The sequence below is a fragment of the Manacus vitellinus genome, unplaced genomic scaffold, assembly GCF_001715985.3.
Source record: "Manacus vitellinus isolate BGI_N305 unplaced genomic scaffold, ASM171598v3 scaffold_72_pilon, whole genome shotgun sequence".
NCBI classification, from domain to species: Eukaryota; Metazoa; Chordata; class Aves; order Passeriformes; family Pipridae; genus Manacus; species Manacus vitellinus.
Window position 1 is genome coordinate 670,353 of NW_021940764.1, and position 26,611 is coordinate 696,963.

At 47.6% G+C, this 26,611-nt stretch overlaps 2 protein-coding genes across 2 annotated transcripts in view; both read left to right on the forward strand.

Annotated features, from left to right (window-relative positions):
- ATP6V0A1 (ATPase H+ transporting V0 subunit a1) overlaps positions 1–24,963 on the forward strand; it is a 28,307-nt gene extending 3,344 nt beyond the window's left edge. The window contains exons 2-20 of the mRNA XM_029964453.1: positions 7–90; positions 637–765; positions 4,887–4,990; positions 5,775–5,901; positions 7,290–7,372; positions 7,984–8,077; positions 9,350–9,562; positions 10,193–10,343; positions 10,567–10,706; positions 11,448–11,605; positions 12,061–12,151; positions 12,447–12,565; positions 12,874–13,090; positions 13,665–13,772; positions 16,652–16,759; positions 17,344–17,361; positions 19,132–19,249; positions 19,666–19,837; positions 24,427–24,963. Coding sequence (XP_029820313.1) covers positions 7–90; positions 637–765; positions 4,887–4,990; positions 5,775–5,901; positions 7,290–7,372; positions 7,984–8,077; positions 9,350–9,562; positions 10,193–10,343; positions 10,567–10,706; positions 11,448–11,605; positions 12,061–12,151; positions 12,447–12,565; positions 12,874–13,090; positions 13,665–13,772; positions 16,652–16,759; positions 17,344–17,361; positions 19,132–19,249; positions 19,666–19,837; positions 24,427–24,520 — 2,328 coding nt within the window. The 3' untranslated portion in view covers positions 24,521–24,963. The remainder of the gene's footprint in view (positions 1–6; positions 91–636; positions 766–4,886; positions 4,991–5,774; positions 5,902–7,289; positions 7,373–7,983; positions 8,078–9,349; positions 9,563–10,192; positions 10,344–10,566; positions 10,707–11,447; positions 11,606–12,060; positions 12,152–12,446; positions 12,566–12,873; positions 13,091–13,664; positions 13,773–16,651; positions 16,760–17,343; positions 17,362–19,131; positions 19,250–19,665; positions 19,838–24,426) is intronic.
- Positions 24,964–25,467: 504 nt separating this feature from the next.
- NAGLU (N-acetyl-alpha-glucosaminidase) overlaps positions 25,468–26,611 on the forward strand; it is a 5,690-nt gene continuing 4,546 nt past the window's right edge. Inside the window, exons 1-2 of the mRNA XM_029964454.1 lie at positions 25,468–25,477; positions 26,363–26,467. Of these exons, the coding sequence (XP_029820314.1) occupies positions 25,468–25,477; positions 26,363–26,467 (115 nt within the window). The remainder of the gene's footprint in view (positions 25,478–26,362; positions 26,468–26,611) is intronic.

Sequence of the window (26,611 nt, forward strand, 5' to 3'; positions counted from 1 at the left end):
GAGAAGGAGATTAAAAAAGCTAATATTCCTATCATGGACACTGGCGAAAACCCAGAGGTGCCTTTTCCTCGTGACATGATTGACCTGGAGGTAATGATGTGTTAAGACTCAACTAGTGTTTCACTCAGAATGGAAACAGGGAAAATTGTCCTTATGGGTCGATGCCTGCAGAGCTCAGCAGCAGAGGGGCATTGGCTCAGTCCCCAGCTGGCCCTGGATGTGGCTCTGCCACCTCACATGGGCTGGGTGTGACTCACAACACTGTGCTGCTTCTGTGTTTATCCAAGCAGAAGTGAAAGCCCTTAATAGGAATTTCACTGTCAAAATGAGCCAAAACCTGCTGGAACTACATGATTTATGGTGGTGGGTCATAAAGTTTATTAGGGTTTAATGATTTGAAGAAACAGCATCAATCCAGTCCATAAAGGACTGGCTGAGTGTGAGAAGTCTGCAGTTGCCTTAAAAGAATGTGGCAAATCTGGATCTGTGCCACAGCACTGTGGAGACACACCTGTAATTCCATAGAAATTAGGTGGGGATGTGAAGTATCTCATCTGCTTCCGTGTTCAGTGCTAGACTGAACAGCACTTATTTATCAAATTGCTTTAAGTCCCTTCTCTTTTTCACGTCTTGCAGGCAAACTTTGAGAAAATTGAAAACGAGCTTAAAGAAATCAACACCAACCAGGAGGCTCTGAAGAAAAACTTCTTGGAGCTGACAGAATTAAAATTTATACTGCGTAAAACTCAGCAGTTTTTTGATGAGGTCAGAATACCGGGGGGGGGGGTTAACACTTGGGGAGCTGGTTCTTCTAGAAATTACCATTTTTATTCTCAGATATATTTCAGTTGCTCTTTTGGGTAGCAGCATCATTTTATGCTTTGTTTAAGAAAGCTTCTCAAATTGTTTTCCATTTTTCATGCAGAACACACAGCTACCCATGATTTACCTCCTACAATGCTGGTTTGGGTTTGTTCTAGTTAAGCGATGATTTGTTTAAAAATTGTGTAAAATAGTTAAGACATGAGCATTTTTAAAGCACATCAACAGCCCCGAAATTTGGTGCTACAGTGCATACTGTCCCAAGTGGGTTGGAGTCTCTTTGGTGCACATGCAGAGGAGTTACAATCAAGCTGAATTTGTCTTCAGCCTTTGAACTGTTATGTGGAGACTAATCAGGGTCATAATATAAAGTCCTCTGAAGTAATAGATTAATTAATTGATTGAGCCTTTGATCAAATCCTGAAGGTTTCAGAGGTCAGTTCCGGAGCAAAGCTGCCATATAAAGTCTTTGATATTTTGTTAATTATCAGCTGGGCCAGGAACTGGCAGCTTTCACTGGATCTGAGAGGAACTTCTCCAGTGTCATTCATGGCACCAACATAAATCCTGCTTGGGAGAAGACACAACCCTTCCTCGTCTAGGCAGTCTTCCCAGAGAGCTCCTGGGTGTTTTTCAGGACACATTTTTGCCGAGTAGTTGTCCTGTTTCCTCTGATTCCAGGATTTGATCAAAGAGTTCTTGACAGAAGTGGCTCCTGGTGTTTACGAGGGCTGTTGTCGAGCGGAGCTGGGCTCCTGCACGCTTCAGGCCGTTGATCTAACAGTTTGTTTCTTGGTGTTTTGGCACAAGATGCTGCCTGTTCAGGCACCGAGGTTGGTCCTGTGCCACCACCAGTCGTAGTCACTGCTGACACAGATACTGCTGCTGATGTGAGGGTTGATGGGTCGTGGGGTTGATTTCAGTACAAGAAAACAGTCGTCTTCGAGTGTTGAATGTTCACTTCCTGTTTGTCCAAGGGACACTTGTATTCCCTGATAATCTATTACTTTGCTGTGTTAAGGTGCTACCACCTGTTCTGAGTATTAAGTAAAATCAGGTACAGCTGGTGCTGAGCACTTTTATATCAAGAATGAATCCCAAACTAGTAAGGATTGGGAGGGACCTTAGAACTCTTCCCCTTCCACCCCCTGCCATGGACAGGGACACTTTCCACTAGACCAGGTTGCTCCAAGCCCCATCCAACCTGGCCTTGTTAATTACTGTCCTTTCTGGTGAGAGCTGCCCACTGCTTTTCTTCAAGTGCAGGTTGATCATACTAAGTTTAAAGATGAAAATCAATTTTCTAAACAGTCCATGTCAGGTCACCCACGGAAGGGAGCTCATGGCAGCCTTACATGAACCGGCCACAGAGAGCTTAGATATGTTCTGCTCCTCTTTGATAAGGTTTTCTCTAGTAATAAAATATACCAAATAACATGTGCTGCTCTATGTAAAAGCAAGCTGAACAGCTTATGGGTGATGTTCAGTAGAACATAAGTGTGGACAGTTTAAACCTGTCTCAGTTCACACTGTGCTCAGCAAACAGGCAAGTGAGAGCCCTGAGCAGCCCAGGGCATGTGCCTGGTGCTTCTGCTCACCATCCCAGAGTGGTCAACGCTCCCTTTCCCCAGACTGCCATTGCTCAGCACCTTCAACACTTGAAGACTTCAATGAGTGGTAATTAAGATTGTGTTATTCATAGTAATGAGTTGCACAAGAAATGGCTGGCTCTCCAAATTCCTTCATACTTGGTGTTCCCTCTCCAGAGTTTGAGCACAGGGGGAGGGTGGGTGGCAAAATGTTCCCCTGTTCTTCCTGTGACCATTCCAGCCCAAGAAGCCATTTCTTGTTCCAACACACCATGTTGATGATTATGCTCCTTTTCTCAGTCTTCTTGTCTTTGCTTATGAAGAACAGTATGAGCTGGAGAGATTTCTCTGAGAGCTTTTCCTTGAGTGTGAGCGTAAAAGAAGACTGGAAAAGTAACGGTTAATGGCATGCAGTCCCCTCCTCCTCCCTCTAACTCTTCTGCCATCTGCTTTTCTCTATCTGCTTTGCATCTGTCACTTCTGTCTGGCTCTGGGTTAATTGTTAGATGGTGACATGAATCCTTTTAAGTTCTTGTGAACACTGATTTTTGTTCTCTTTGTGACCTGGAAGGGGCTTGAATTGTATTGGGTTGTTTTGGGCATCCAGAGCTGTTACAGGGCAGGACTGGAATCAAGAAATGGGGAAAATGAACCACTTTTGAGATTCAGGGTGCTGATCTGAGTACTGATCAGGGGAACAATAAGCAATTTAAAAATGTTCAATAGGGAAAGCTCTGCTTCTTGATTACTGACATGGAAATGTAGGGGAGTTCCAATCCTGAATGACCTGATGTAGTAAAAGCACTCCACAATAACTCTGACATTTTATTTGGTGCTGGCAAAAACTCGTATTCAAAGTAAATTTCCCAGAACCCTGTTTTCCCACGTTGGAACTGGATAGTTCTTCCATTTGCACATATTCTCAATATTTTAGTAAAACTGGTCTAACCTACATTTATTCTAAACTGTTTTGTTTTGTAATTCCATCCCCTCTAAGCAGGACGTGTCCTGAATAAAGGACACGTAACCCAAAGGGACCAAGGTAATGTTAAAAATTTATAACAAATTCTCTCAGGTGGGGCAGATCCAAAGTTGTCATGTGTGCTGTCCTTCCTTTTTCATGTTTCATCTGCTAAAACGTGGTACACTTCACAAAAAAAATATCAGACAGTGTCTTGATGACTGTGAATACAATACAAGCCTCTTAAAATTGTAACTTAGTGTTCTTCAGTGTCCTGAAATTGAGATGTCAAACAATCACCAGGATGTTTGGTCTGTGTGTTTCTTTTTGGGGTACCAAACTTTCTTATTTTGGTTGTGTCCTCTATGAAGCAAAATTTTCATTCAGTTTTTTGATGTTGCAACAAGTTGCCTTAAAGTTGAAAGGACCAGGAGTTCCTCGTGTTGCCTTTCCAATCTAAATGAAGGGCTCCCTCTCTTGTGTGACGTGGGTAAGCTGCAGCTAGTGTTTGTACAAGCAATCGAGCTGCACTGGGTGTCAGCCTTGCAAAAACTCTTGTATATGACAAACACTTTTATTTACCAAACAATAAAGTGTTGGAGATGTTTTTGCTAAAATTCTGATGCAACTGTGGCCCAAATAGAGAAGCTGGGGCTGAGTCACTGCACTTTTGCAAGGCTGCACTGTGTGTGTGCATCTGGCGTGGCCTTGGGTCTTCCACTGTGTTTCAGCAACTTCCCTTGATGGCTCTATGAGGAAGACCTCCTGTGTACCACAGAGGGTAGACTTGGGCCCTCTGGTCGTGCTCAGGAACTGTGATTTTTGGCATTTCATTATATAAGCTGCAGAGGTAAAACTAAGTGTGAGGCGGGGTTGAACGAGTGTGAAGACAGTGCATTAAGAGTGATGTGATTTGAGCATCCTTGACCTGAATTGCTGACACTTACAAGCTGTATTCCTAAGAATTTTAGCATGCAAATGAGTTGCAATGAAGGACAGTGTAAAACTGTCCTGTTTTAATGCCTGGTTGTCCAAGAGCCTCATCACCAGCCTGCCCTAAGCAACCCATCTGGTGTGTCTGGTTGTGAGACATGGTGAATAAGGATAAATTAATTTAATATCTGGGGAAATATGAAAGTCAAGTGTGTTTCTCTGGTTTGTGCCATTAAAAATGGTTCTTGGGAACATCACTTGTACTTAAAACTTGAAATTTTTTTTTAATTCTGCCTTTCTTCAGACTTATATATCCCCCAACCCCTTTGTTGCAACAATCCTCAAACCTTTCTTGTATGGAAGCCCTGCTGAGCCATTTCACTTTTCCTCTTGTTTTTCTCCTTCCATGTGTAATTCTTGCTGTCTTTTCTGTCATCTCGTTCCTCTTTTTGCGGTCTTATGTTTGTTCTTTCTTTTCTTCCTTCTTTTCTTTCTTTGTCTCCCCCAACTGTCTCCTGGCTCCTCATTCCCTGCATGCCACTAACTGGTTTCATTAGATATTAATTGATTTGTGAATTCAGGCTGAATTGCATCATCAGCAGATGGCGGATCCAGACCTGTTGGAAGAATCCTCTTCACTGCTGGAGCCGAGTGAGATGGGAAGAGGTGCCCCACTCCGACTTGGGTAATGGCAGTTTGGGCTATGACTGGCACTGGGGTTGTTGGATTGGGGATTATGAGCCTGTGGAATCAGCAATGATTTGATCACAGCTGTGGAACTTTCCACCCCAAGCAGATGAAAACTGATCTAAAACCAGCTGTTGCTCTCTGCTCTTGTCCTGCCTACATTAACTTCCCAGTTCGTGATTGTGCTTCACATGTTTCTCTGCACCAGTGAATTATCCCAGTTTGTTCCATGTAAATCTGTCTGGTTGTTTTTGAGACCTCCTGAACTCTCACAGCTTTGTTGGAAGCTGTAACTACCACGAGCACATAATGCTCTGAAATAAGTGCATAGTTCTATATCCTCTTTATCAACTGCTTCCAGGCTTCCTTGTGTGTGTGTGTAATTCTTTGTCTGGATGTGGGTGTTTGGGCTGGTGAGGTCTGAAGCATGAGCCCAGGGCACAATCACTGGCAGCCGTGGCTGCTCTAACCCTTGCAGCCGATGTACCAGAACCCCTGGGAAATGGAGCCTAGAAACTGTATATCTAAATGCATTTGTTTCTTCTATGAGCAGTGGTTTATTTTTACAAAAAACCCACTACCTGTGCAGTTGGTTTGTTGTGTGTTACCTCCGTTATTTTTAGAGGACCTTCCATTTTGCTTAAAGAGCTAATGTTACAACAAGCTCTTTGTAGCTCTCCAATGCGATGCTGACCCCCCCCCCAGTTGCCGTGGCGTGCTGGGGTGTGAGGCTCTGGGGTGGTTTGGGTGCAGCCCCTCACGTCTGTGCTGTCCCCTGGCAGGTTCGTGGCTGGCGTGATCAACCGCGAGCGCATCCCCACGTTCGAGCGCATGTTGTGGCGCGTGTGCCGCGGGAACGTGTTCCTGCGCCAGGCCGAGATCGAGAACCCGCTGGAGGATCCCGTCACGGTAACAGGGACTGTCGGGGGCAGCAGCAGAAGCCTCTGATGTGTAACAGCTGTGGGCCTGTAGATGGAAGCCTGTGTCCCTCTGAGCTCCCTGCAGCAAACGTTTGGGTCACGTCCCTTCCCGGCACCTACTGCAGCCTCTGAGCTTCAGCGACAAATGTTTTCCCATTTTAGTGAAACAAAAATAGCAGGCTGGATAGGCAGTGCTGTTGAAAAGGGGAAAACAACTCAAAACATGGACTGCAGCAGGTCCTAGTGACTTCTCTGACCCAAACTACAAGTGCAGCTCCTGTATGTACACAGTTCTGTGTGACTGGTGATCCTCCTTGGAAGAGGCTCTTTGGGACACAGGCAGTGTGTCAGATCTGAAACTCGTTTACTCTGAACTTGGACTTTTCCTTTTTTCTTAATTTGCTACTCGATAATTTAAACACCTGCCCGAGAACTGTTGGCTTTAGTAAAAATAGAAATAATTTAGTAAATTATATAAAATTATAATTATATATTATATAATTATAAAATTTATATCTATAAATTTAGTAAAGATAGAAAAGTAAACATTGTGATTGGGCCTGGTTTACATCCAGTGTCCTCTGCACTCAAACCAGTGGGCACTTCCCAAACTTGGGGAACCCTTGCTCTTACCCAATAAAGGTTGTGTGGGGTCTGCATGGGAGCTGCCCTGGAACACAGACCCAGGAGGTGAAGTTCAGTAACACCTCTCTTTCTCACAAAAGACTGATGTGTTCCCTTGTCCCTCTGACCACTGGTAGCTGACCTGTGGAATCATCTGTCTGCTCGGAGAAACTTTGTTCTTATTGTGCAGAACTTCCTTAAATTGAGGTTACACCTAATGTAATTATTCCTGAAACATTATGTTAAAATTTCCTAAGTAAGGTAGAACAATAACTTGTCAACAAATGCAGGAAAGGGGCCCTGGCTGCCCCCACGGACACAGCTGTGCAAGGAATGTGCCGCCGGCCTCCCTGGGAAGGGAGTGGTTAAACTCCCCTTCATCTTATCTTTATTCACTCTGTAGCTTTTGGCTTGATTCTGTAGATGAGCTGACTGCACTATGTGCAGATAAATATTTCATTGCATCTCCATTATTTTTGGAGATCTTCCCAGGTTTTCCCTTTTATTATATTGCATATAATCGATAATGGATAATCTGGGACATTTTGCTTCAGTGAACACAAATACAATGCAGGTATTCTGTACTGAGGCTGAGAAAATTGCTCTCCTTGTGGCTGTTTCAGTGTTACTCAGGTACATTCTTGACCCACTGTGCACATCTGAACTCTGATGTACAGACTCAGTGGAAGGAAAAGGAGAGCTCTGGCAATTAGCTGTCATGCTAATTTCTACAATTCTTTCCTCTGTTCTTAGGGGGATTATGTGCACAAGTCTGTGTTTATCATCTTCTTCCAAGGTGACCAGCTGAAGAACAGAGTCAAGAAGATCTGTGAAGGGTATGAAAGTCTGACAGCTGGGCAGCTCTCAATTATTTTAAGATTGACATGACTTGTTATTTCTCAACTCCTTATTTCACGGTGGCTGCAGGAGCACATGTTTTGACAGCAAATGAAATGTGCCATAAGTAGCTGAAACATATTTTACAGTCAAACTTGCCACTCCACAGCCTGTAATGCTCAAAAGTATACAACTGCTGTTCTAGGGAATGCCAAAATGAAGGGATTATTGAACTCTGGGACAGACCTGGTGGGATAGCAGTGGGATGTTCTCACAGGGGAGACAACAGTGAGTGCTTCTTGCAGCAGCTGCTGCTAGACAGCATTCCCCTGCACTGGCTGGCCAGCCTCGTGACTGTACCCTGAGACACTGGGAGCACAGGGAACAGAGGATTCTCTCTCACTTCCGTTTTCTTTAGCACAGCTTCTGTTTTGACCTAAAGCAAACTTATGCACTCCAGTGATTTAGAGCCTGGAGCTCTGCTCGGCAGTCTCTGCTGATCAGAAACTTCTCTTAAGGTGCTTCTGGCTTTATTTCTGAGCTCAGGCTCAACCCTGACCAACTGATCTTTTTTCCATCTCTGTCACTGAAGTGCTTCCCTGTCTTCCAGGTTCCGGGCCTCCCTCTATCCATGCCCAGAAACACCCCAGGAGCGGAAGGAAATGGCTTCTGGTGTCAATACCAGAATTGATGATCTTCAGATGGTAAAATAACTGGGGTCAATGCCCTTTCTTTCTTCTTTTATTTAGTGATATAGTTGAAAACTCCTCTGCATCCTATTAAAACAGGAGGAATTTTGGCCCTATTACATGACCTTGTTTTCAGCTCCAGGTGGCTTGAGCAGCTCAGCAGTGCAAGAGAGATGTTTGGAGACTGCTCAGTTGTTTCTGTGTCAGGGTTTGGAAGGGGGTGGTTTGATCTTTCTGTAGGGCTGAGCAGTTCATGGTATACAAGTAAGTACAGGGAACTCCATACCAGGGAGCAAAGAGGAACATGTGTGTGAGAGGAGATCCTGTGTGCTAAGGCTCTGAGAGCATGTTGTGTAATTGTCTGTTTCATCTGCAAGTACTTTGAAAACATTTAAACGTTTTTCCAAGCTGAGATAACAATGCTAACATTAACTTAGCTCTTCTTTTTTCTGCCTGTCTTCATATTTTCACGTTGTGCTGTCCTGAAGAGCTTCTGCTTTACAACTAATCTCTTGTGCAGCAGCCTGAGTGTTGGTAAAAAGTAACCAGCACCCAGATCTCCTGGGTGCCAGTTCTGAAATACCTGGTGCTTGCTTCAAGGAAGAAAGGCAGTATGTAATAATGCAGAAGGATTTAAGGGATTTGAGGCAAAAATTAAGACTATGTTAGAAACTAAAAGGAAAAAGAGTTGAATTTGACCTGCTTATTTGATACAGAAACTGTCTCAAGGTGGGAGTTGTGTAGCACGGCTGTTCAGCAATTTGAAAGTACACAAGGACTCAGAACCAATGTAACTGGGAGGATTCAAAGCTGCATGTGCTCTGTGTCCTCACTTTCCCTGCAGTCTAAGACTTTCCACTCTGGAAATCTGACTTGGCCTGAGTTTGATATGTTCCAGTTGGAAAACAGCCTCAGTAGGAAGCACTTTCTCCTTTTCCCTTCAGTAAACAAGTTTTTCAGGGTAATTTGTGTGTTTTTGCAAAACAGCAAACCCCTCACTTGCAGAGCTCTTCTCTGCTCTTTTAACCTGGGTGGAGGTATAATTTTTCCCTGTGACCTTGGCATAGTTCATTGTTTGAAACCACCGCTGACCTTGGGGCTGGAGGAGGAAAGTAATCAGAAAGCATCCCTGGAAAAAGTGTTTAGGCCCTTTAGCAGAACTAATTAACATGGGGCATGGGGCAGCCTGTGCGTGGGGTAGGGGAGCGGGCTCGTGGTTCATCCTCTGTGGGTAAGGCTTGTCTAGTCTTTGCACCTGGCCTCACCTTTTTCCTGCATCTCTGAAAGGTGCTGAACCAAACAGAGGATCATCGCCAGAGGGTTTTGCAGGCAGCTGCTAAAAACATCCGTGTCTGGTTCATCAAAGTGCGGAAGATGAAGGCGATTTACCACACCCTGAACCTGTGCAACATCGACGTGACACAGAAGTGCTTGATTGCTGAAGTCTGGTGTCCTGTTGCTGACCTCGATTCCATCCAGTTTGCTCTCAGGAGGGGCACTGTGAGTAGCTGCTGTGCCCGTCAGCTGTGGCAGCACTGCATGGATTCATTGGTTTTTCCAAATTGTGAGCCTCTGAAAACCATCCCCTTGGGCTGTTGGAATCAGCCCTCCCAGAGGACAGTTTATTTAACATGCAGGAATCATGATTTATACATAAATGTAACAAATATGTTGTGTAAAGGTTTAAGTTCAGGAGAATGCTGGACTGGTGAGGACTTTCCAGTGTGTGAGTCCTTTGGTCCATTTAGTTATCGTGGCTGTGCTCTATAGTCTTGATGTCTGGATACAGGAGCTCTCCAGGATGCTGGCAAGCTCACCCTCTGCTCAGACAGACAAGAGAGTTGAGTGTCTTGAAGTCCTTTCACTTGCTGTTTTAAAAAAACAAGCGAACTCTGTCGTACACAGAGAACGTTCACCCTTACTCCAAGTGGTTCTCCTCCTGCCACACAAAGTGGAGAGCAGTGGAATCCTGGCAGCCTTCCTCAGCTGCTCCAGTGTCTCATTGTGCAAGCAAACTGCAAGCATGCAAGCTTGCAGTTTTCCAAATGCCAGCAGGAGAGCCATGTCAGACTGTCCTCCGGTGCTCCAAGGGTGGGTTTACTGATCTCCCCTTTGGCTTTTTTCAAACAGGAGCACAGCGGATCCACCGTCCCATCTATTTTAAACAGGATGCAAACTAACCAGACCCCACCCACCTACAACAAAACAAATAAGTTTACTTCTGGCTTTCAAAACATTGTTGATGCTTACGGCATTGGGACATATCGGGAAATAAATCCAGGTAAATTCGGACTTGGAACAGTCCAAGACATCCACCTCAGTTTTTTAGTAATGATGTTTCTCTGTATTGTCTGACCCGTGTGGGAATTTCTAATACTCAACAGCTTTCAGAAGCAGAGGGGAAGCTGTGGAATTTTATTGCTAAATTGCCTGAACTGTACCATGGTGAATCTGGGCTGACTCGCACACAGTGCCCTGAGACTGTCATCTCTCTTCCCTTACAGCACCCTATACCATCATCACCTTCCCATTCCTGTTTGCTGTGATGTTTGGGGATTTTGGCCACGGAATCCTGATGACTCTGATTGCTGTCTGGATGGTGGTGAGGGAAAGCCGGATTCTGTCCCAGAAGAGTGACAATGAGGTGAAGTGGCAGATCGTGCTGAGATTTGCATTTCAAACAAAGAGTTGCTGCTTGGTTTACTCCCATCCATTTCCCCTGGAGTTGACAATGTGCATTATTCCTCCTTTGGAATTTGTGAAACACATGAATAGGCTGGGAAGCCTGAGGAGCACGGACTTGAGTAGTGTAGTTTCATAATAGTATTGGGTTGCTTTGCTTTTTCTTTCAGATATTTATAGGAAATTGTTCCTTTTTGTTGTCTGCAGAAAATTATCAAGCAGTAGATAAGCTGGTGTAAACAAATCACCCCAACTTCTGTATGTATATATCCTATCTCCTCAGTTCTTTCTATTTACTGCTCAGGGTGGGATTTGCTTGCTCAGGGCTGACAGGAGCTGAGCCAGAGTTGAGATACACTGGCAGAGCATGGAGGAGGCTGACAGGGTCTGTGCTGCCTGGTTGCAAACTCACGCTGCCAACTGGGGGTTGCATCAGGCTGTGCAGTGCAGTTTATCCTCTCCAGCTAATCTCAGGTTCCCTGTGGACAGCCACACCACCCGTTTATCCTGGTTATCAGATTCTGTGCTGCCATGCTCCCTCTTGCTCCCTTTAATCCCTGCCAAGGGGAAATAGACACTTTGAGCTCTCAGTCCATACAGCTGATGTTTGTCCTAAAAAAGACTGAGTTCCCTGGTTTGTCTTTAGGAGGGACCTTCTCTGTTCTCATGGACCTTCTTTGTTCCTTTTGTGTTTTTCCATTAGATGTTCAACATGGTGTTCAGTGGTCGGTACATCATCCTGCTGATGGGGCTGTTCTCCACATACACAGGCCTCATCTACAACGACTGCTTCTCCAAGTCCCTCAACATGTTCGGTTCCTCGTGGAGCGTCCGGCCAATGTTCACTAAAGGCAACTGGTCGTGAGTAAACCCTTGGAAACTACATAAAGGCAGACAGTGAGAAGCAAGTGACTTGTCCTTCCCCATTGTCCTCCCACTTCAGGAAAACAAAAACTTCTGAACTCGGTCTCACGTAGAATTGGAAGAGGGCTGTGAATGGGACGATATCTATCAAGTTTCAAAACAGGTGGTTTTTTTCCCCCAGCAAATTTGTAAAGATGCAGTTTCTCACCTTCCTCCTTATAGACATGGCAAGATTCCTGTCCCCTGCACCTGTCTTCTTAGTGATACTGAGTAAAAGGTGGAGAAACAGGTTTTTTATTGATTTGGGAAAATCTCTAGGACCACATAGGAATCTTAAAGTTCTCTCAGTTTGAGCTAGTCCTTGCACTCACAAGGGAAGAGTGTTGTTAGTTTTTACACAAAGAGGATGGCATTGCTTGTGTTAATGTTTGTGTAATGTTATTCCCAAACAGAGATGCCTTGCTGGAGACCACCCCCCTGCTGCAGCTGGATCCTGCTATCCAGGGAGTGTTTGGTGGGCCCTACCCCTTTGGCATTGACCCGGTAAGAGCTCATCCTTCCTCTACAGCCACCTCTTTCCTGCAGCTTTGAGCTCCCATCGAAACAGGTTTGATTCCTGCTCAATGGTGGGCTCAGTCACCGTGAGACTTTTCCCAGCAGAAAACCTTGTCTGCTCATTTCCCCAAAAGATATCTGTGGGACAAACACAGCTTTAAAAACCTGCTCTTTCAGCCTGACATTTCCTGGCTGATTCATACTGTTTAGCTTAAAGGGAGCATTTTTCTTCTCCTGTTTTCCTTTCCCCAGTGTTTGCCTGACTGGGTGTTGTTTTTCACAGATCTGGAATATTGCCAGCAATAAGCTGGCCTTCCTCAATTCCTTCAAGATGAAGATGTCTGTGATTCTTGGCATTTTCCAGATGCTCTTTGGTGTCGCGTTGAGTCTCCTCAACCACATGTAAGTGCTTTGCTCTGTTTTTCTCGTGGTGAGGGGAACGTCTTTGGGTGTCGTGTGTGTTGGTTTAAGATGCTGGAGCCTGTCAGCCCTCACCTCCTGGTGGAAGGTGCAGTGCATTTGTTTCTGGCTGTGTGTGGAACTGTGTGTGTGTGAGGCAGTTCCTGTGCTCTGGCCCAGCTGTTGTTGAGCTGCTGAGTCCCTGCACTGTCGTTCCAAAGACACTCTTCATGCTCTCACTAAAAGCTTTTGCCCTAATTCTAACGAAATGTAATATTAAACTCTCTTTTTTTTTTTTTTTTTCCCTGTAGCTATTTTAAGAAGCCACTGAACATATACCTTGGATTTATCCCAGAAATGATTTTCATGTCCTCCCTCTTTGGATACCTTGTTATTCTCATCTTTTACAAGTGGACAGCCTATGATGCTCACACATCGAAGGAAGCACCGAGCCTCTTAATACACTTTATCAACATGTTTCTGTTCTCCTATGAGGATACCAGTAATAAGATGCTTTATAGTGGGCAGGTGCGTGCTCTTGCTAAAACAGGATCAGAGATGCTTTGTGATATTGGAGCATTTCATTGACCTCCTGATAATTGTGAAATGAAGTGTGAAACATTTTTCCTCTGTGACAGAAGGTTTCTGAAGGCTGATAATACGTGAAGTTGAAGAAGGAAGGAATAATCCCTATACCAGGAATTTAGATCAGTCTGAGCATGTCAGCTGTGGCTCCAGAACATTTGGATCCTGATTAATAGTGGAATGCAATTAGGAGTATTGCCCAGTCTCTGCAATGTAGTGCCTCAGCTTAGCTCAGACACAAACACCGTTTCCTTCTAGCACTATGAGACATCTGTCAAATTCTCATTCACTGCAGGATCTTTTGGATTTTTCCCTAATCTAACCCAGCCTCAGCATTGAATGCTGTATTCAGTCAGTGGGGGCAGCTGCAGGCCTTAAGTACAGCTCGTCTTGCTGTTCCCAGAAGAGAGACGTAGTGCAGCGTCCACATGCTGGGAATTCAGCCGTGCTTGCTGGGTTCTGTGTGTGTTTGAGCAGTGGCTGCCACTGAATCACCTGAGACTTGTTTCTTTTGCAGAAGGGGCTCCAGTGCTTCCTCGTGGTCGTGGCATTGCTGTGTGTGCCGTGGATGCTGGTAGCCAAACCCCTGGTCCTTCGCCAGCAGTATTTAAGGAGAAAACACTTGGTGGGTGACTCCCCCTTATATTTTCCACATGAAAACTAATTTTGGTTTAAAAGCTGTGTTTTCCATCTCGAGCTTGGATACATGGGTTCACACTGCATTGAGACTTGTAAAGTGTTTTTGCATATTCCTGGGCATACAGGGAGGTAGGTGTTAGTGGAGACAGAGTGTTGCCTGCCTGCTTCCCAGATCTGGATCCAGCATCAAACCTGCTTTTAAAACCCCTTTATGTTGGTAGTGATCAGAACAGTGTCTCTGGCTTGGGCTTCAGCAGCTGGTTTAGGAACAATCTCATTGGCTGCTGGATGCACTTCTGTGCCTGGGCTAGGCTGGCAGTTTCCCATTGATGAGAAACAGAGATGGGCTTGGTTCGCAGACTTCTCAGCTATCTTTGTTAAAGCAGTTTGGATGGTAAATGATAACAATTAAAAGGAAAAACAAACTTCCACAGTCACGTGAGAGGTGGTCTGCTGGCGTGCTCTGTAGGTTTCCAGCTGCACTGTGAAGTACCTGTGTGTGAGATGCAGGAGTGTGGCGCTCGTGTGAGTTCTCCCTGCATGTCGTGCCGAGCTGTGAGGATGTGCAGCGAGTCAAAGATCAGTTCAGTTACGGACACTCCCTCTCCCTTCTCTGACCATCTTTCATCCTCCCATGTCCCCTCCATTCGTCTCCCTTTCTCTTTTTGTTTTCTTCCTCCTCCCTCTCTCTTCTTCCATCCACCCCCAGGAAGGGCAGCCCGAGGAGGCCCAGGGCAGCACGAACGCGCAGGCGCTCGAGGCAGCAGCGGCTGCAACAGTGAGTGCTCTTCAAACTCGCCTGATGCATTACAGATGGGAGTTGGCTTTCTGTCTGATTATCGAGGGAGCATGGAATGTATCTGAGTATCGTAAGGGAATGACAAGTGCACCTTTAGGGTGAAAAACACTTTCTCTTGGAAAGAGCAAAGTTCAGCCAAATTGATACATTCTGGATGAACACCCAGGCTGGAGGATGATAGTTGTGCGTGCACAGAAACACTTCCTTGCAGGAGTGCTGCTTGAATCCAACATGCAGAGCAGCACAGGAATTCCTGCTACCACATCCCCCCAGGTTAAGTTCCCCTTTTTTTCCTTTTCTTGCATATTTGTTTAAGATAGATTAGGATTCTTCTCAGGGCAGCATTTCTGTTTGCATTACATGTTCCCAAACACACGGTGATGTGATGGCCTCCAGCAACTCTCTGTCAGTAATCACTGGATTTGTGACACCTCTGCCTTGTACACACTTTGACCTGAAACTGTTATGAAATGGTTGTGTACAAACAAGCCTCTCAGTGGCAATTGTTTCGACTTATCTGTCTAAGCCTAGGGATGGCCCTTTCCTACCAGAGCTTTCTGGTGAGGATTGTGGCAGCCCCCAGAACTAGATCCCCAGTGCTGCCTATTTCAGCTTGGTTTTAGTTGTGAATGCTGCCTGGCTGACTAGGAAGTGTGAATCTCACTGACTGTGTGAAGCACATCAGGCTCTCCATGTGCCAGGAAGGGACGGTTTAGCTGTTTCTCTTGTGACATTTTAGTTTCCGCACGAAAATGTCAGGCATGAAAATGGATCTTTTGTGCATGATCCATCCAGCGTATGAAGTGCATCTCCATCAGGGAACTGCAAGGGGAGGTCTTGCGTGAGGTGTGCTTAGAAGGATCAAGTAAATAATTGGAGTTGTTGGAGCCGTGTTTAGGTTGGATGGTTTACAGGGAATGGATACGAGTCAGGTGCGAGGGAAAAGCTGCAGAAGTGCAAATTCACACAGGCTGGAAATACATAAATAGAATATTGACATGAGTCATCAGTGACTTCTGGTGTTTCAGAGATGCTGAAAATCCTAATAAAAGCACTGTCTTAGTTGTAAATGTGGGGGTTTCTTTTAATTTATTTCTATTCACAGTATAAACACCTACCAAATTTGTTTTTAGAAACCTGACAAAATCTTTAATTCGCATCTGGCATTTTGGACAAATTTATAGTTCAGCCTAAAATGAAAGCAGGCTTATAAGGACAAATGAGGTAAAAGAACTCTGAGCAGCTGTTCTGCAGGTCTGTGCAAGTGTCAGGTCACAGGACCCTCAGCCTCCTTGATCTGCATGGGCATCCCTGAACTTCTGGAGTCTGGGTGTGGTGGGTCAGCTTGGTCACATCCCATGTCACAGGTGACCCAGGACAGCGCTGAAGCTAGACACAGGGTTTGTTTCTATTTGTGGTGTTGGAGTTTCCTTCTCTGGGGATCAGACTCACAGGGGTCAGGTGGGAACTGCTCCTGGTTCCAACGTTTCAGCTCAGTCTGCGGGTTGTTCTTTTCCCTTTGAGTCCTGGAGGTGCAGCTGAGGGTCAGATGCTGAACGTCAGAACAAATGTCTGTAAAAAAAAGCTGCTTGCACAAGGTAGTTTCCAAGCAGGGAAGGTCTGGTTTCCTGTGTGATGTTGGTGTGCCTGGGGCTGGTGGGAGCGAGTGTGTGTGTGTGTTTGTGTCAGCGTGTTCTGCTCTGTGACCTGCTCCAGGACCCAACAGTGGTGTGTCAGTGCTTGGCCAGCCATGCTGGGGAGGACATGGGCTGTTGCATATCAGAGCCAGCAAATGATCTCTGAGAGATTTGCCTTTATTTTCCTCAGGGTTGCAGTAACACAGTAGAAATGTGCCAAAGATTCATTCAGACAGACTTTTTTTTTGCCCCAGCAGGAATCAGCACCTTTCCCATCCGAGCTGGGAAATACCTGCCTTAACCTGGGCCTTAATATTTAATATTTTGTTTTCCTCTGTGAGCTGCTGCTGCACATGAAGTCATGAGAAACCTGCAGTTTTGCACTAAAACCCAAACAACACTTTGCTCTTTCTTTTCTGCATGTGTCAGGGCACGCACAACTTTGGTGGGATCCGGGTGGGCAATGGCCCAACGGAGGAGGATGCTGAGATCATTCAACATGACCAGTTATCTACCCATTCTGAGGAGGGGGAAGAGGTAAGCACCTGAGCATCCTCGCTCTCAGGGCACTGCACTCGGCAGCAGGATGAGCTCGCTGGGACTGAAGTTACTCATTTCCAGGCTGTTCAAACAGCAACATTCCCAGTGAAGTGTTTTCATAGCAGTTTTCTCACTGACTGTCTCTTAGTCACTCCTGGGACTCCAGAAAAAGCAGCATAATTTGCATATCATGGGAGATGTGGCTCTGTTTGTCCCCATGACAAGGAGCCACCATCTCAGGGGTGCACAGCACTCCCAGGTGGTACATGTTACCTGCTTCTCCCACGCCCTTGGAAATCCAGGGGCTGTATTTCTGAAGCGCTGAAATCCTGTTTATATATTCATTTTGACTGCTGGTGGTAATATTAATTACTTCCCTTTCCTCTGGGAGAGGAGAAGAGCAGTCATCTCACGTAGTTTGGGAGTTTTCTGATGCCTCTGAACGACTGCAGCAGATCCTGCCTCTGTAGTGCATGGGATGTGTTACTGCTTTCCGTGGCGTGTTTAGGAGGGAATTGCTGAATGTGTTCATGATTAATGTGATCGAGACACTGAACTAAATGTAAATTTGTGTTTTCAAGCCTACAGAGGACGAGGTGGTAAGAGCACAGCAGCTTTGCCTTCATGTGTACCTGGGCCATTTCCCATTGATGTAAAACGTGCTGAATTGAACATGTTATGTCACAGCATCTTGTTTTCAAAAAGATCTTCCTATTTACATGTTACGGGCCATTTTTAATTCATACATGCATACATTAACAGACTTTTAATTACTTTATCTGTACAGCTTGTCTGTCTGATCCCCTGTCTGCAGGTCATTCCCAGTTACCTGGGAAGCTGCTCAGCTGGAGGTCTGAAAATGAAAAGTTTTCACTTTTTGAGCCTCTGGAGAAGTCTCGGTTGCCTTATGTTGTGTCTTTGGTAATTCTGTGCTGCAGTAAACTGTTTAAAGAGCTTTTTTCCCCAAACTATCTGCCAGGTTAAGGATGACACTGGTTGACTCAGTGAGCAAATACAGCACAACCAGTCCAGTTTCATGTAGTTCAGCAGCTGAACTGGGCAGAAGCTTTGTGTAAAAGAGAAGCTCCATTCTGAGAAACTGCTCTTCCATAAGCACTTGTAGCAATTATTTAAAAAATGGACTTAGCAGTACTCATGCAGGATTGAGTGTAGGTTTCAGCACTATCAGGTAACCAATTTTATTACAAAAATTGCAAATGCCATGGAAATCAGAGCAGCTTGACCAGGGCACTGCTGCTGGAAATTGTGCTGACAGTGGTTTGCTCAGAGCTCTGCTGTGCACAGGCCCATGTGGAATGGGGGGCATGGGGTAGCGTGCTGGTGTACCTGATATCTCCCTGAACCTGGGGAAAATGGGTAAACCCACAAGGACTGTGCCACAGCAATCTCAGTGCTCCCACTCCTGGCACAGTGGTCGTTCTCTCAGGCAGTTGCACTTGGGCTGTGAACAGTCATTGTTTAAACATTTCACATTTCCCACATTCCCGGAGCTGCCGCCCGGCTCGTGTGTGCAGGAGCTGGAACTGAAGAACTTCACAGCTCACGTTCTGTGCAGGAAGAATTAGGCTTTTGACAGCTAATTTAACTGAATTGTTTGAAATATTTATTGCCTTGGATATACTGGGGGAGAAATAAGAATATAAATAGCTTTGTGTTCATGCCTAGAGCGTTAGTCACTGGATGTATTTAAAACATCGTGTTCACTTAAATCTGAGCAGTTTCTGGAGCATGGATTAAATCCAAAATGCAGGGAATGCTTTCCCAAGCTGCAGAATAAGAAACTGCACTACATGGTAGACTTCCTTGTAAGTTCTTTTATTATTGCAGAAAATTACCAAGACACAGAGACTTTGCCAGTGAATGGTGCACAGATGTGACTTTTTCAGGATAGCTTCATGCATTATTTTTGCTTTCAAAAAGGGCGAGTTCATATCTTGCAAAATGCTCCTGTTGCTCCTTTAGCAAAGGCACAGACTGTACAGCTTGGAGCACTGTCTCCTTCCTGTAGAGGCACCTCTGAGGTACTGGGGAATGCACACCAACGCCATCTTCTGCTGAACAGTCTTTTCCTGGCTGAGCCCGTGGATGGATTTGGAATATCTGACTTTCACACACTAGAATGTGAAAACAATATTCAAGTCACAGCGTTTGTCGTTCTGCAAAACCTGGCGAGACAAGATCCATTTTTGCATTTATAAAACCGATGTGCTGAGCCAGGAGCAGACAGTGTCAGTGTGCAGCGTCACACATGGTGTCCCTGGCGATAGCAGCAGGTCCCCTGCCCGTGTCCCTGCCTGGCTGGCCCGTGCCGGGCTCCCAGCTCCCCTCACCCTGTGTTCCCTTTGCAGTTCGACTTCGGTGACACCGTGGTGTACCAGGCCATCCACACCATCGAGTACTGCCTGGGCTGCATCTCCAACACCGCGTCCTACCTGCGGCTCTGGGCCCTCAGCCTGGCCCACGCACGTGAGTGTCCCTCCTGGGGCTGAGCTGGGGGTCCCTGTGCCTGCTCCCCCAACACAGGGGGAGGCAGGGACACGAGGGGCCTCTCGGGGCTCAGCTGGCACGGGACAGTGCTCTGTGTGTGTGAGCTGGGAGCAGTGAGCTGCACACAGGGTCTGCTCCCACAGCTCTGCTGAACGGGAGGGAGGGAGCTAAAGACACGGAACAAGCAAAGAGCTGCTGAGCAAGCACTCTACCCTGTCCTGTGTGACAGCTGGAGGCAATGTCCTGACACATTCAGCTGTAAAAGCTCTGGCCCCTTTTCAGTTTCCCACCTCATTGTAGTGGAAGTTTGGTTGACTTTAGTTTTTGGTTGACTTTAGTTTGGTTGACTTTAGTTCCCACTGACACAAGCCCTCTCCTCCCCTTTCCCCTGGCAGAGCTCTCGGAGGTGCTCTGGACCATGGTGATCCACATTGGCCTCAGCGTGAGGAGCCTGGGGGGAGGCCTCGGCCTCTTCTTCATCTTTGCTGCTTTTGCCACCCTGACAGTGGCCATTCTGCTGGTCATGGAGGGGCTCTCAGCCTTCCTCCATGCTCTGCGTTTGCACTGGTGAGTTACTGGGACGTCCAGAAACTTGGGGAGCTCTTCATAGCAAGAAAATAGATGTCACCTGGACTGTGCAGAAAGGCCATATTCTAGAAGGCAGAAAGTCTTTAAAAGAGTCAGATTTCAATCCTGTTGGTAGAGCAGCACCTGTCTCCTGATTGTTGCTTAGAAATTGTGGAGAGTAACTGAGCTCTGCTTAAAAATAAGCACTAAAAGGCTAAGGCTTTAAGACCAAAGCTTTGGGACCAGGGGGTAGGGAGGCTCTGGGCAGATCTGGGCAGATGAGTGTGCTTGTGGCTTTCAGCAGGACTTTCTCGTTCTGTCTTTTTGTCTTTTCCCTGGTTCCTGTGTTTATTGTCTTTCATGTGCAATAGCCACTGACTGCAATTTCCTTCTCATGCTCTTATTCATCATCATAAGACCTTGCCTTGGACAGGAGTGGCTTTGCCCTCTGCCCTCAGGGTGCTGTGGGATGGCAGCGAGTTTTTGCTGGTCTTGCTTTTTGCAGATGCTTTTGCAGCTCCTTTCCCATGATCACTGAGCTCCTGTGTATGCAGCCAGCAAAGCAGAAGGAATTCCTCTGCTCCCAAGTGTGGAAAGTGTTCAAGAGCTTTCTCTAATCCATGTTTAAGAGCACTTATTGTTCCACTTCAGATTGCCTGGTTAGTGGACTGGTGGGATCAAAGGAGCAACTGGGAGTGGGGTTTGCTCAGCCTGAAGCGTAGGAGAGCCTGTGCCTCTGTGGGGTTCAGGCAACTGCCACCTCCTCAGACTGCTGATTTCCTGGGGGGTCAGAAGTGCAAAGGGAAGTCCCATGCAGATCACAAGGAATGTTCTGTCTTGCTTAAATGGGAAGAAAAGTTTGGGAGCACTCTCTGAAAGTAGTTCCGTAAGTGCAAAAGGTGCAATGCCTTTAAAAAAAAAGGGGGAAAGAAAATCAGCCTTTTTGGACTTTTCCCCTGCTTGCGTGGAGGGAAAACTTTGGCCTTTTGCCCTCTCCACTGGCAGCTGGGGGGTCCTGGCCCACCTGTGTCTCTGTAGCCGAGTGAGCTGAGCTCACTCCAGGATCCCGGGGCGAAGCCATCTTGTGCCGAGGGAGCAGGGGGGGCACTGCTGGAAATGGCTGCTGGATGGTGCCTCTGTTTTTCCTGGCATCCAGCCTGAACCCTCCCTAGCAGTCACTCGAGAGCTCCCCTCTGGCTGGACGGAGGGCCCTCACCCTCTCCCTGCTGTCACCGCGGGGCCATTGCAGCAGCAACAGCAGGAGCCCTGCAGACCCTGCCAGGCACTGAGAGCAGTCCAAGGGGAGCAGAGAGCAGCAGTGCTGTAACTCCAGATGTGGTGGGTTTGCTCTGCAATTCCTTGTGAATTAGAGGATTTCCAGGGTCTGGCCTCTCTGGGCTGTGGAGCTGCATGGCTGTTTCTGAGCAGCAGCTGGGAAACAGCTCTGAGCAGCTGCTCTGGGCAGGCTGCTTGGCTCCTTTGGCACCCACAGGGATGGGCTCAGAGCAGAAAGCATGTTTTTGGGGAGGTACCTGTCTTGTGTTAATAACCACAATCTGCACCTATGGATACGGCTCACAGATACCTGGAACAGGTGTGAGCTGGAGGTCGTGGTTCAGGCAGGAGGTGGCTGCTCCCATTGCCAGGCTGTTCCTAAAGGGACATTAAAAAATCATCTGTAAATGTGTCAAGAGAAGACATAAGTCAGTGAAATGGCAAACAGGGAAACCCAGGTGCAGCAGCAGTGGGCACACAAATCACTCCAGCCCAGCAGACCAGTGCAGGGCACGGCCTGGCTGCAGAACTGCAGTGCTTATCAAAGTCCTGTTTTCCCTAAATGTGTTTTTCAGACTTGCAAGCCTATCATTTACACGCTCTGAGAGAAAGTCTGTTCAGGCTCAGAGCCCAAACACCAAGTTTAAGGCTCTATTTCAGACTGCAAGTGATCTGCTGAAATGATTTTGTGTTTGCTGTGTTGCTTATCACAGGGAGGCACCTTCAGTTGTTCCAAAGAACACACTGTTCACATTCCTTTTTGCTCCTGAAGCAAAAACAGGGTGTTCCAATGGCAGGTGTTCCCTTTTTAGGAGGAGAAAGGGGGAGTGAGGGTCAAATACAGCTGTCCTGGAAAGAGCAGATGGGATTTTCTGGCTGTGGGAGAAGAATCACCTATCAGGAATTCGAGGTGTGGGTGGCTCGGCCGTCCTGGAAAGGAGGAGGAATTGAACATGTGTTTTACTGGTGAGGGAGTGCCAGGTTGTTCCATGTGCTGTGCCTGGCAGTCCCAAAGGAGGGAGGTTTACTCTGTGCTTTTTGAGTGTGCATTCTTTGAGCAGGCTGGGTTTTTCAGGGCAGTCTGGAGTGGAGGCAGCACCCAGAGTGCTGGGTGTGCATCAGGGCTCCACTGCAGGTCGGCACCAGTCTGAGCTGTCGTGCTGTCAGCTCCTTTTACTGTAACTCTCCTGAAATAGTTTACCTTTCCATTTGCTTTTCAGTGATGCAGTTTGACGTGAATGTTCAGATTAAAGCAGCTTCCCCCCTTTTAAGCTAATCAGCTCTTCTCATGTGAGACAACAGACTGTGCCCAAAAGGAGAAGTTTAAAACTGTATTCAGAGTGCTGCTTCCCTGGAGGTGTGGGCGTGCTGGAGCTGCATCCTGCTCTCAATCCAGTGAGTGGGAGTGGTAGAGTCCAGCTCTCCACTCACCTGCCAGGATTTGATTTTCCTCTGTAAGAGTCACAAGCCAGTGCTTGCCTGCAGCGTGGCTGCAGGAGCTGCTGCTCCGAGGGGCAGTGCAGCCTCCTGTCAGGCAGGATGGAATCTCCCACAGTGCCTTTTCAGGAAGGAGTAACTGCAACAGTCTCTGCACAGACACCTCAGTGGGTTCTGACTGTCGGGTGTGCTGGAGGTCACCCCTCTCAAAGTGTGCCTGGGTAACACCTGACCCCAGGCTGTGGCACCTGCCTTTAGGAACACAAACACCAAGTGGGAATTTGCAGTTGTACCAAGTGACAGTCGGGGTTCCTGTTCCACAGCTGCCTGTGCAGCTGCTCCTGCTCATAGGACTGGAGCTGCCTGGTTTTCCAGTGTGGGTACCCCGACTCTGTGCAGTTGGAAAATCCACAGAAGTGGATTGCAGTCCAGCAAACACTGACACTAATGATTAATGCAAAAAGCTGCAGAGTGGGTTTGCTGTAGCACTGCTGCCAGAGAGCTCCTGATCTGTTTGCTGACAGTGCTCACTGTCTCTAAATCCTCTGCAGACCTTGGTCACCGATGGGAGACACACAGAGAGTTTAGCAATAGACTGGGACATGTGACAGTCAGAGCCTGGGAACAGTAGTGCCTCGTGCTGGGTTCTGGACATTCCTGGAGACAACTGCAGAAAACCCCACTGACTGTTTATGCTGTGATTATTTGGTTCAATACGCTTTTCTCACTGGTTCTCTAACCTAAGAGCAGCCTCTCCTCCATCATCGGGCCTCCAGTTGTAACAGTGTCCAAAGGGAGTGTTTGGATGTCAGGGCCAGCTGGAACTGTGAATCATCAGGGTTAAAATTTCAGTTACAGTGGGTTTGGGTGACTCAGATACCCAACCCTCTGCCTCTCATTTCCCTTTGCTTACAGAACAGTTATTTAGTCACAGGATATTTATGGAGATTATCAGGGTTCCTGAAAAACTGGAGCAGGTTGGCGAGGAGCCCTTCCTCCCACACGGAAAATCCTGCTCATCCTGGGGATCCCTTGGCCTGTGAGGCAGCAGCAGATACAAGATAAAGCTGGTTTTTTTCTGAGCATTTGTCTCCTGGGCTCTGTGGGGAAATCACTTTCTGCCAGCTAAAGCCAGCAGCTCTGGAGTTTGCCATGGGGAAAAATAATTCAAATTTGTCTGTTTTTCGCTGCATAAAAATCCTTCTCCTCAGCTGTGTTAAATGCTCCCCAGTTTGCTGTCACTTACTGCCTGCAGAGACTTTGTTTTCCAGCGGATCATGCAACGTAAAGTGTCTGTGAAGCCCAAGCTTGTTTTTGCTGGGAATCAGGGGATTAGCTTCCCTGACCCTATTTGGCTGTCGCTGACCATTGGGCAGTTCTCTAGAATAATTCTTTTTTTTTTACCCGAGTTCATTAGGGGCAGCAGCAGCAAATGGGGCTTTGCTAACGCTCGGCTGGAGCCAGCAGGCACATCCCAGCACAAGTGCCTGTGGGGGGGATGAACCAAATGTGCCACAGGGAATAAACAGCAGCGGCTGGTGGGGGAGTCTGAGCTCAGCGTCACGCGGCCGAGGCTTGTGCTCACACAGGAAAGGGAACTTTAGCAATGAGCTGGTGTAGAAAATGCTGTGTGCTCCCTGTGCTTCCTGGGATTTAAGTGGGATTTAAGTCCGTGGACAGTTCTCTGCCCCACACTGAAACATCGCACACAGATGGGAGGTTCATCCCAAAAGGTACAATATATTATAATACCTCTTTTTCTCTTTAAAGCTTTTATTTTTTATAGCCAGTAATCATACTTTTAACAGAGTTCTTGCTAACTGCTCTTGTTGAGAGCTGCCTTTTTTAATGAGCGATTGCTCTTCCCTCTCTTGCAGGATCGAGTTCCAGAACAAGTTCTACACTGGTACTGGGTTCAAGTTTCTCCCTTTCTCCTTTGACACCATCCGTGAGGGGAGGTTTGATGACTGAGCCCCCCCACACACACTCCAGCAGTGTTAAACACCGTGTGTGTGTGTGTGTGTGTGTGTATGAATGACTGACCCTCCCCTCCTTGTATGTCTGAGTCGTGTGTAACCCCCCCCATAGTGACAGTAACTTATTGCAGCACTCTTGAGCGTTACCATGGCATCCCAAAGCCACGAGCTTTGATGTTCTGGGGTAGCGGGTGACACTGGATCACAGAAACTTTTTGTTCCTTATGTTTACTCTCGAAGATACCAAGTGCATGATGTGTCTGTTTGGTGTGCAGTTGTGTTGTGCATTCCCTGTGTTGTGCATTCCCTGGCAGCTGATCAGGGCAGAAGAGAAATGTAGCTGTGCTGAGGGGGCAAACCAGTACATGGAGAAAAGACCTAAGAACCTCAGCTCCAGAAGAGCGAGGGCTGCTCCCCCTCATGTTGCTGGAGGCTGTGGTGGGGAGGGGGCTCAGGCCTGGCTATGGCCTGGGGCTGGATGGGGAGGGACGAGCTGTGGTGTTGATTGTCATCTCTCACCGCAGGTACTGCCACTGGCAGTGGAACTTCTGGGGTTTCTGGTTTAAAGCCAAAGGTTGCAAAGCCCTCGAGGCACGTTGGGTAGTGCCTGTATGGACTTGGCATTGGTGGAGGCAGCTTTTGCACAGGTGGAGGGACCAGTGGCTTACGCTGTCCTGTGCACTCCAGGTCTGAGGAGCACTTTAAGGGGGAGCAGAGGCCCAGGGAGGTCTCAGTGGTGTGTCCCTGCAGTATCTGTTGCTTTCTCTCCTGCCTGAGCTGTCAGTAATTCCTTGCCCTCCTCAACTCGATGTAGCTGTAGCAGCAGTGGGGTGTTAGTGCTGTGTGCAACCATCGTGTTTAATTCTCACAGTGGAGCTGAATATTTGTATATGAACAGATTAGAACAAAAATGAGAATCATTAACCTGGAAGTGAGGAGGATATGCCTCAAGGTACTGGGCTGCCTAAAATTAGGTGAGAAAGGTGCATGTGCACTGCGTGCTGCAACGTGTGCAGGGCACAGGGACCTTCATGCTGCACCTGGGCAGCCCCTGGGTGCTCACTGGGGTGTGTTTACAGACCTGTTTGTAGACTGAAGGGTGAAATCAAAGTGGAGCTGCAGGTGGAGCACTGACACAAGACCTGGTGTGTCCCACTGTCTGGATGAAATGCTTGACAGTTGCTGACAGTCACTGTATAAATTAAATGAACTGCACAACAAGTGCTTGGTCTGTTTTCTGCTTTCTCTGCACTCACTGAGGGGGCTCTGGGACAGCCCCTTATCCCTGACTGACACTGGGCAGAGTCCCAGAAGCTGCTGGGGGCATCTGGGACCTTCGGTGTTCCTGCCTAGGATCCTTGTTACCCCCATGGCCACAACCAGGGGGTGGGCAGGGCTGGTTTGTACAGTGAGACCAGAGTGACCCTGCCCGGGCTGCAATGTCTCTGCACTTATCGAGCCCCGGCGACATCCTGAGTGAAGACCAGGCCGGGGCCGTTTGTCCCGGGACCTCCTGCCCACCCCGATAAACCCCATAACGGTGGAACTAGGAGTTGTGCAGGAGGAAAAGCTCCGGCTTGATTAACCCGGGGGCTGTGGGTGCTCTTAACGGGAGTGGGGCAACACGGTCTGCATGCCCGGGGCTGTGCCCTGCTCCCGGCCCCCCCAGCCGCAGGGACCCCCTGCTTCCCCCCGGGGGGTGGCGTGTTTACTCAGGCCCTTCCTGCCGCAGGGCTTCTTCCACATGTGCGGGAGCAGCGGAAGGGACGGTTCTGCGGGGTTTTGGCGATTGTGTTGCTGAAGTCGCTGTGTTTCCCGTCTCCTGATGTCCCGGCAGGGCAGGAGCTGCGCTGCATTGCCCCCACCACCATCAGCGTCCCGCACCCCTCGGACGAGGGGCCGGCTCCCCGCCGTCCCGGGGGATGCTCTCCCACCGCTACGGGTACCAGCAGTCCCGGGGGATGCTCTCCTCTTTCACCCGCTCCCCTGCGCTCTTGCACCACTCCCGAGTGCAATCACAATATTTCTGCCCGTTTCCATGGCTCCGGGGCCACAGGGCAGCCCTGGGGGCTCCCGTGGGCTGAGC